Source organism: Lottia gigantea (genome assembly GCF_000327385.1).
Source record: "Lottia gigantea unplaced genomic scaffold LOTGIsca_79, whole genome shotgun sequence".
Classification (NCBI taxonomy): domain Eukaryota; kingdom Metazoa; phylum Mollusca; class Gastropoda; family Lottiidae; genus Lottia; species Lottia gigantea.
The window spans coordinates 331,972-342,750 of NW_008710630.1; the positions used below are offsets into that span (position 1 = coordinate 331,972).

The 10,779-nt window shown below is 38.4% G+C and overlaps 1 protein-coding gene across 1 annotated transcript; it reads left to right on the forward strand.

Moving 5' to 3' along the window:
* Positions 1-264: 264 nt before the first annotated feature.
* LOTGIDRAFT_58059 (hypothetical protein) lies at positions 265-789 on the forward strand (the record flags this gene model as incomplete). The annotated part of the gene is made up of 2 exons (XM_009066652.1): positions 265-405; positions 556-789. Coding segments are annotated over 2 exons (375 nt in total), but the record flags the coding sequence as incomplete, so codon positions are not given.
* Positions 790-10,779: the final 9,990 nt, after the last annotated feature.

The following is a 10,779-nucleotide window of genomic DNA, read 5'->3' on the forward strand; positions in this document are numbered from 1 at the left end:
TGGAGGTAACTAAACACTTCTTGTTACTTTTTGTTACTTATGTACACTGGGATAATGTTCCGAAAGGGGGTGCTCTTGAGAAGCCCTGGATCCCTAAGAAAAAATTGCTGTTCATCTTCTTAAAAATGAACTTTTATCGTTGTTGTTTTTTCCTTTATATCATTCAATGATCAGATATCTCAAATTTCTAACCATTTCTTGTAGCTTCCACCATACGTAATAATAGACAAGAGCAAACCGGAGTCGGACCAGAAACGATATACTGGCTTAGCTATCGATGTTTTGAAGAAAGTGACTGAAAACCTTGGACTCAGATATACAATAGAATTACAGGAAGATGATCTTCCGGGTCAGAAGATGCCAAATGGTTCTTGGAATGGTCTGGTCGAACGCCTTATCGAACGGGTACGTAGCCTAACGGGGTCATAAAGGGTCATGTTTCTTTAGCAACGGTACGATCGTGGGGACATGTATTGAGTCTTTTCTACACAAACACAGTGTTTAGTTCAAATCCAGATTTTTGGAAATGCAGTCCCTTTATCTTTTATATTGTAGAAAGTAGATGTAGGGGGTCCACTCCATATCACCTCGGACCGGGAGAGAGTGCTAGACTTCACCAAACCTATCGTCAACTCGGGAATAAGCTACTTGATCAAAGAAGCCAGAGTGCAGGCGCGATCCATATCTTTGATTTTCGAGCCCTTCTCAACGGAGGTCTGGCTGACCCTCTTGATCGCCTTCATCATCATCAGCATCTTGTTCTATACCATCTGTAGGGTCAGCCCCTATTCCAATGTTCCTCAACCAAGAGTTTCCAAGACCAACGGGTTTTTATCCAAGATCACCGACTCATCCGCTCCATACAGCATCAAAAACAGTTTTCTGTACACAATCAACGCCCTTACTTTTCAAGGTAAATATGTTTTCCAGAGACTAAGGAATGTAAGCCCTTTCTTCAAGGGACGCGTTCGTTGGTCTCTTAGAAACCCCAACCCAAACACGGTACCACAAACAGCCGAATGGTAAGATTTTCTTTGTATAACTCCGTAAAATAAGCCTACCCTTCGACAGTATTTTGGTACTGTGTCGGACACAGGGACATTGTAGAATATCCGGTAATGGCTCGATGGATTCATTAATGGTTCAGCTTTGACTAGGTACAACATTCTTTCATTCGTTCGGTCGTTCGTTCGTTCGTTCATTCTTTTCCATTTATTCATTTGTTTTCTTGTAGGGCAAAGGAATACTCCAAAAAGTTGGGCAGCTAGAATACTGAGTGTCTTCTGGGCGTTGTTCTGTTTGATTATGATCATCGTCTATGCTTCCAGTTTGGCATCGTCATAGCAGGCAGAGGGTCGAGCTCCATTCTGAAGTTCTTCGACATAGAGAGTCTGATGCGAACTGGCGGTACCAGCCTTGGAATAGTCAGAGGCCGCTATGAAGACGCCGCATTGAAAGTTATGGACTATGGCGTATGGAAATTTGCGGAGCGAAAGGGGATCTTCTTCGAGTCCTATTCGCAGGGAATACAGAGGTTACGGATATCAAATGGTAATCTGGCATTAGCTATGGACACCCAGGCAGCAAAGTATGTGGCATTGAGGCACTGCGATTTAAAAAAATTAAAATCTGTGAATCCTGTAGGAATTGGATTTGCAACATCTCCAGGCAACAGTGAGTTTTCACTTTTCACTTTTCACTGTCAAGGTTAATATTTGTGTCTAGAACCAGAAATCGTAGGATGTGAAGCCCAATTTCTTCAAGTCCTTATCGTTAAATCTCATAAGATCGAACCATTAGGATGTAAAATCCATTTCATTAGACCAGAACATTAGGACTTAAAACCCATTTCATTAGCGCAAAAGACGAAGGTCTTAAGATATCATTAGAAACCTTTGTGATAGTGACCTCATCAAACACTTAGGTTTAGTAGAATAACAACCACAGACGTCTGGTTGAAAATTGAATGCAATCAATTTACACAGTTACCATAAAAATTTGAGAAAACATCTTTACAATCCCTTTAAGAGTACTTTTTTCTGTTCTCAGGGGTCGTGAGCAGCTCCCAGCTGGACCAAGCCATTCTCAGGCTTCATGAAGATGGTACATTGACCATCCTGCTAAAGAAATGGTTGAACGAAGGTTCTATGTGTTCTGCAGATATTGACGCCAAAGAAACGTCAAGGTCCCCAATTATAGTAGCCTTCACTTTCACGTTAAAGGATATGTCGTCACCTCTGATCTTTGTGTTTGTGGGAGCTCTGATAGCCATTGTGGTTTTGATAGCTGAAGTAATCTATGTTCGATGCTTTTTAAAGGTAAGATGGTTCGCTTTTATAATAATAATAAATAAACATTTGTAGAGGTAAGTCCACATCACACAGGGACATGATCAAAGCGTTTAGGATCACAATGTACAATAATTATGAGTTTTACAACAAGTCTAATGGTAGCGTTGAAACAGATGAGTCTTTAATCGAGATTTGAAAGTTTGTAATGATGGTGATATTTTAAGTCCGTAAGGGAGACGATTCCATAATATAGCAGATTGATATTGAAAGGATCGACCACCGATGGTTTTCAAATTATTGATTGGAACATCGAGTAGGCATTGATCCTTTTAAAAAGATTGCTCAAGGAGTTTACTAAACCTTTCATGTAAATTGGAGGCACTGAAATAGAACCACAGACGTCTGATTGGAAAGAGGAATGGTGCTTTCAGCGTACCCGATACACATTAACCACAGAAAATCTCTCTGTTTCTACCATGGTTCGCTTTAGCAGGTAAACTCCGTAATATAGACCGATTGACGTATTGTTTTGGAGATTCAATTCCTCATACGAAGCTATTTGGAGAAAGTGAACCACGATCTCATATAATCATTGATAAGGGGTGATATCCAAATTTAGTTGGGGTTACTAAAAGAGTTATCCCATACCTCCCCAAAATATAGAAAGAAAGCGAGACTTATTTGCATCAGACCACCCATCCGATCAAAATATAACTCCTTATATTAGTCAACGACGTCCCTTTGAAACGTATAATTTTTATTTTTAGGGGGCTGAGAAGGCGGAGGAGACCAGGCTAGAGGAGAACAAGCTAGAGGAAGGTGACGGCGACATTACAAAAGAAGAAGTGGTAGTTGCCTCCCCTTGATTCATTCCAGTTTATGTGCACAACATTCTCGTAAATTGAAATAATGTTCAATTACGTGTAGTGAAACAGGGATATTTAGGGACAATATACACAATATGAAAGTTTGACTATTATCATGTATGGATATAGAACTTTGACTATAAAAGAATTGACTGCTGAAAACACATAGTATATTGTCCCCAAAGCCTTCGTCTAACAGACATTGACGGGAATGTTTTTTTTGGACTTCTGGACGTCGTCTCTTTGTACTTTTTTACTTTCAATAATATTTGATGTAACAATCGTTTTTCTCTTTTCCTAAATTTTCTTATTGGAAGAATTTTATAGTGTCACTTCCGCTAGTAGTCCATTGTCTCACGTCCACAGTGGCGTTTCTAATGAGGCATTCCCAGAAAAGAGGCTGACCCAGTTTTGGCTCCACCCACTTTCAAAGTTTAATATCATTTTACATAGGGAAAGAATGGCCTGTGGCCCCTCTAGAAATTTTTTTTTTAGCTCCTACTGGCCCCCCTCCCTCGATGTTTCCTAGAAAAGCCACTGCACGTCCCCCAGAAAGGATTTAGGCAGTGTAAAATTAGACCAAACTTTCGTTCCGTTCATCATTAGTTTTGATTTATATCTAAGTTAGGGTCGAACGACGGGCCTCTTCATCCGTTTGATGACACCACCAGCCAATCAAATTTCTTCTCTCCAGCGCTGGGATTTTGTGACGAAAGCAAAAGGTATATTCAGACTAATTCCTCTGAAATTTAGGCCTCTTATTATTTGCATACCATTGAGTTCTGGTGCTATTAGCCCCCCTCGACAATTATACGGCCACTCCACTTAATGCTAAACGCCACTGGAACAGACATCGTTAGTGTTTATTCTCATTGAATATAAGGTTCAAAAATGTAGCTATCTCCCTTCACATAGAATCATCAACGCAATACAAACGTTCGCTGAATATAAGAGATGTCTGGTCACCAACCAATAGGAAAATCACTTAAATAAAGTTCTTCTCCGACAACTTGTCGTTTGATGGCTTGATGCTACGCACAGAAGGGGAATCATCACCGAGTATAGTCGTCCCTCTTTATGCTAGTAAGCAAAGACGTAGATAACAATCCCAAACAAGGTATGTTACCACGTTTTACACACCAAAGATTTTCTACTGTGAACGGTTATCTGATCTGATAAAAGATCTTCGAAGGCCACTTGAGGTTCTGATTTGCATATTGAGAGTCGAGGATCGTGTAGAATCTTTTATCACTGAAGTCAGAAAAGTTTAAGAATTGGAAGTTTCTTATGGTGCAATAGGAGAATTTCCAATCTTATATGGGTACCAGAGAACAGAAAATAAGGTCGATAAATCTATAGAAGATAGAAGAATATCCTAACCTAGCCAACAACCACCAAAAAGTCGAATTGACTCCATTCTCCAATAAAATTTAATAATTTTCTCTGTGAATAACCAACAATTTTACGGTCGAATGTTGGAATTGTTGGTAGTCCGAAACAGGCCGACTCTTCTGATACCTACTCTGATAGATTACTAGCAAGAATCTTTAAATTAGAATTAAACTTAGACCAAAGCTTAATTTGACGGACGTTCAAGAGGGCTGTCGTTAGACCGTAACTGAAGTGTCTATATTATAAATAAAAGCTAATAAAAAATCGAAACGAAAATTTTGCTTAATTCTAATTAGACTGACGAGTGCTTACTCATTGACGCATTTCTGATAGCTTGACCCTACTGACCGAACCTTACCTCCGAGGTCCTAGTTGTTCGGACAATAAACTGAGGCCCTTTGTGCTACAGACTGTACATGATCTCTTGACAGTTAGATAGTAGGCTAATGACGCTATCCTGGCAAATATTTCCTCAATTTTGATTACCATGACCCAATATCAGAGCCTGTACTATAAGAGTTTGAATGTTTCAGACTAACTTGTCGGTCAGACAAGAAATAAGTTTAATCAAAGGTACGGATGATATATCTCCTGTCAGCCATCGATCTGCTACTTTATCTGATATATGGCTCAATTATTTCCATGGTTTTTTTTATATTATTATTTTAACTGGGCTGATGTAATTGTTTTAAAAGTACTGCAATCATAGACATAGCGATAGTCGAGTCAAAGCAGTTTTTCATCCACGACAGCTAACAATTTAATCGCAGTTGATTCCACTAGCATAATTAAAATAATACATCTCTGGTTGAGTCAAGTCGAATGCATCAACCGCCATAGCCCGACAAACCTGGCCCTACCCTTTCATAGATCGTGATATCCCATCATATCCCGTCCGAGGAACGGGTACAGTCGGGCTACTATTATTATTGACGTACCGGGCTCAAAATCGACCATAGTGCAAATCTAACTGCGTTATTGCATCGTTTCGGCACGTATGACGTCACCTTCTGATCTCCAGGGTTGGACTACGCAACTTGTAATAGATCTCCTTCTAAATATCATACCGTCCACATTAGCCCACGCTAAAGTAGGACGTAAAACTCCATTCATTTCATTTCTAATTTCATAATTTGAAATGAGACGTCGGTTAATTTCCTTGAAATGGCCGCGATATTTCCTGTTCTGGACAACTTTATTAAAAACTGTATGACAGTAGATATTGTGGAATCATTTGATTGACTATTGTCTGAAAATTCTCATCCACTTGGTTCCATTAATATGTCAGCTATAGTAGACACTAGGCCTTGATGACTGATTGTCCTACCGTAGACTTTACGGACTGTAAAAAACTCGATTGCAGGAACAGATTTACCAAAACGCAAAAGGGGCGTATCTGGAACATACCTAAGGAGGGTCTAAAAATGAGAGGTGTCTCTCCGAGGCAACCAGGAGTCTGACGGTGGCCAGATGCTTCCAAGAAGCCAACGGATTTCAGATGGACTTAAATGAATTTTCAGCATTTAGAGAACTTAATTTGAACTTCAAAATGAGATCTAACACATGGGTCTCCTTCTAAATACCTTAATGCAGAAGCCCATAAGATAGCTATATTCCCCACCCTCCTTTTACGTATTAATAAAACCCATAATCAACACTTGTATTATTGGGGGTATGGGTAGGGTTGATTATGTGGTGAAGCTTCTGGGATGCCATTGCGGGCTTTTTTTTTTAGGTATTAGATCGTAGTTAAGACCGTAACAGGGGATGCCGAGATCAAACCCTTAGCATCACTTTCATATCCATATAGCTAATAACACGTATCAAGTCAAGGTTATGATCGTTTATTTTTAAACAATCTGATGAATGGAATTGATACAGATAGCGAGGGAAGTCGGTCAAAACAAATTCACGAATCATTAAAAAACATTAAAACTCAAACTAGGAAATTATCACCTTTAGCCAAACCACTAATACAAAGTTCGTGATGACGACCATAAAACTATCCCGTTATTGTTTATATGAATACAGAAGTCTCCAGGGACATATTAGTAAAGCATTCTGTTTATCTTCACATATTGTCCAGTCTTTATTAATTATAGACATGATTGCCCGAGCAATTAACTTAATTAGACTACTAAGTCTGTTGGTTTGTTGTTTCCCATCTTGATAGACACAATGTCAGGAATTGTATGGAATAACAGGAACCACAGACGTCTGGAATGAAATATGAATGATGCAAATAGAAGTAAGAAAGTTTCCTGATACATATTGTCCAGTTGTCATTAATTATGGACAGGATTTCCCGAGCAATTAATTTAATCAGACAAGAGACATTGTCAGGAATTGTATGGAATTCCAGGAATCACAGACGTCTGATATGAAATTGGAATGATATGAATAGAAGTTAGACGGGTTCCTGATACTCATATATATCTATGTTCCATGCCCAATCACCATTACAACATTACCAACAACTATAATTATCTACAGCGAACACCCAATGGTACTATACGCTTGGGATTTTCACCCATTTGAAGCCATAACACCCCCCCCCCCCCTTTCCCTCAACCCCTTACAAAGCCCATAAACAACTTGAAAATCTTTAAAGTTATCAAAACAATATAGCATAAACAGCAACAAGTGTACTTTATTATTGTAACGAATTATAAATAAAAGGCACTTTCTATGCAGGACAATCATCAAAATATTGATATTGCTGAGATCGATATCCACCGACAGATCTCGCCATGTAGTCATATATGAAAAATATTGTTTTGATCGATTATTGGGGTCTGCTTCTGGATGCCACGCTGGTTTCCCATAAAGTACTTCCGGTCGATATGGTGATGCATTACGTCACATCAATTAACGTGTTCTGTAGACGTGATTTATACCATAAAGAAAAAAGTGTTATTACTCATCTAAAACGCATTTCAAGTCCGTCAACGGAAACTTGTTCGGAAAAACATAAGTGAATATTCGAAGAAAGAGATACAGTATATATGAATAATTATGCTACAAAATTAAAAACCGTCTAAACTTTTCGGGAAAAATAAAGATATATATATAAAGAATATACATCTCCTACTTTAGATGAAATTTTCTGACTTGGCGTAGCGTACTAGTATGCCCTAGGGGCCTCGGTGTTCCAGTAAATATCAAATGGGGTACCCGCAAATCCTCTAAAATAATTTTCATTCGATTGGTCAATAACTTAGATGGAATTCAAATTTAGTTTCTTCAACCAATCAGATTACAGAATTTTTTTTTTCAAATTTGAGTTTATCTTAGTTAAGCGCCACAGACCCTTCGGCAAAACTGATATTTAGATTACAATCTCGTTCTAACCCATGTTTACAACTCCCTTCTGTGTGATCATTGCGATTGAATAAATAGAGGATTAGATACCTTTAAATTTTATCAGTTTTGAAAAGAGTAAGATTAGAAGACAGTATACCTTGAATGGTATTTAAAACACTATTGAGATTATGCGTACAGGCACGTCAAAATAATTTCTAATTCCAATTACATCAACAAATCACTGATTGAAAATCGATCAGGGAAAATTAAGAACAACCTGTAACACTCGTGCGAACCTACCGTGACCAACAGCTAGCAAATTGTGACTCAGTATCAGTGAGCCACCATTACATACTGTAAAATAGCTAAAAGATTATGACGTGATATCAGAGAGCCGCCATTACGTTAACAAGCATATTGTGACATGATGACCGTGAGCCACCATTACATACTGTTCAACTAACTAGCAGATTAAGACACGATAACAATCAGCCGCCATTGATCAAATCAACAATTTGCATACAGTTCTTCGGACAGCTATCTACAAGGCATGTCAAAACCGAGAAGGATTCCATTAACCTAAAGAGGAATTTTTCTGGTCTTTTCATGTTTCGGGGAAACAAGTATAGTCTTACTTTCACATTCATATGGTTTCTACCATCAAAAATACAGAACGCCACAGAAATTTGTAATATATTATATCATACAATGTAGAAGCCAGTCGTAAAAAGTTGTTAGACGTTTATTAAGTTATGTGGTAATTGTTTTCATACTGCGGCGATATTATACAATAATTGTCGACACTACATGGGGTGAATTTATACCAATAATTTTACTGTTTGTTCGTCAATATGGTTCTTAATCAGTGTGAGGTTTGAGGAGCTGTTATAGGTTTGAATGCAATGGTCGTAGTATTATCATTTTAATGGATTTAAATGGAATTCGAACTCAGGCACCGATGATCTACTATGGTTATGTTATATACCAATTTTATGCGTTTACGGTAAGGGCAGATTCAAATAAGATCTTGCCCGATATTTCAGCAACACACCCAGGAAATATCCTTCAGAGAGTTCGCATAGCTAATAACATTTCTTTGGTATTTTGGGTAAATCGAACATTTCAGAGAGTCCACAAAGCTAACATTATCTTGAATATTTGGGATTAATAACAGAACAGCATAGCTTTCAGAGAGTCCACTTTGTTAATAACATGGACCAAGCTAGTAATTCAGAGAGTCTACATAACACTTATAATATCTATTTTGGTATTTAGGTTAATTAACTAAGCATACCTCCCACTTGCGACATCAGTCCATTCAAAGCCTAACTGCATGGTTTCTCTAAAAATGTGGATTACCAGGGAGACGCCCGTATCCAATTCTTTTATGACCAAGCTGAATTGAGTACTAGACTGTTTTATTAGTAAAAGTTAGAGTTTTTTTGCAGTCAACTAGAAAATATCAGTAAGATACTTGTTATTCCTACTGGTTTGGAATCTTACCAAGACGAGTTTTTTATTCGTTAAAAAATGTAGACTCTGTTACATCATCAAGTTTTACTAAGAAGCTCAATTAGTGGAATCTCTATGGCAAAGAAATGGGTTGATTTAAAGGCCTTGTTTTGACAATTTTTATGTTTTTAGCTCTTCTCTTTTTCAGGATTATAAGATGGGCATGGCAAACAAATTGTTTGAAGAAGGCATTGCTTCGACTACCTCTAAATTAAATAAATAAGAGTTTTACGCCTAGTTAACTCAAGTTAAATACAAATACAAATCAAATGCACGGAAATGGGTTAAACGGAGAGTTATAAAACTCAATATGTACGATGAAGCCAAAAAGCCTTCTCTTTTTTGATTTCCAACTGTCAGGGGATCTTTAACTTGCACAGTCTGTAGCTCACGGGACCAAGGTTTATTGTCCCATCCAATCGACTAGACACTTTTTGAATGTCAGCCCCTCTTACCTGCATCACTGACAGACAGAAACTGGGTTCAAAACTCGAAGGTATCATCTCGACTTATTCGGGGTTCGAACCCTAGACGTCAAGATAAGTGCTCGAGCGACAAATTCCCTTGAAGAAAATAGACGAACTGATACCTTTAATATGTATTTAAAAAAATGTTTTTGTTTTAAGATAGATGTAGTATCTTATATTGTTAACAGACTTTCAGAAAGTAAATACGTCAATTTGATATTTGAAACCATTCTAAACGTGCTTTTAAAACTTTGCACATTTCACATTAAAACGTAATAATTATAAAAACACACCAAAACACAATTTACACCTTCAAATATAAAATATAAACAAACACAAACATCAGTTAATTTTCACAATATAAAAGTAAACATCATATATCCCAGGTAAATAAACAAGTAACTTTTTACTACCGAAAATCAATATATACAGTTTTATGTGGATTCTCTAAATAGGCCAGGCCAGGCCAGGCCAGGCCAGGCCAGGCCAGGCCAGGCCAGGCCAGGCCAGGCCAGGCCAGGCCAGGCCAGGACAGGACAGCACAGCACAGCACAGCACAGCACAGCACAGCACAGCACAGCATGTACGGAATCAAACCCATTCCAAACAAATGAAATGAAATGAATGGAGTTTTACGTCCTACTCTTCTGCACCTTGTGGGCTAATGAAGACGGGCAACGCCATGCAGGGTGCCATGAGGGAAATTTTGCCAGGACAGCGGCATTAGCCTGCTCTTTTTCGATTTCCAACTGTCGAGGGATCTTTAACGTGCACAGCCGGTAGCACACGAGGCCTCAGTTTATTGTCCCATCCGAACGACTAGACGCTTTTTCCATGTTAGCCCCTCTTACCTGCATCACTGACAGGGGGAAACCGGGTTGAAAAATCCGAAGGCATTATCTCGACCTATGCCGGGATTGAACCCTGGACCTTCAGGTTAGCGAGCAA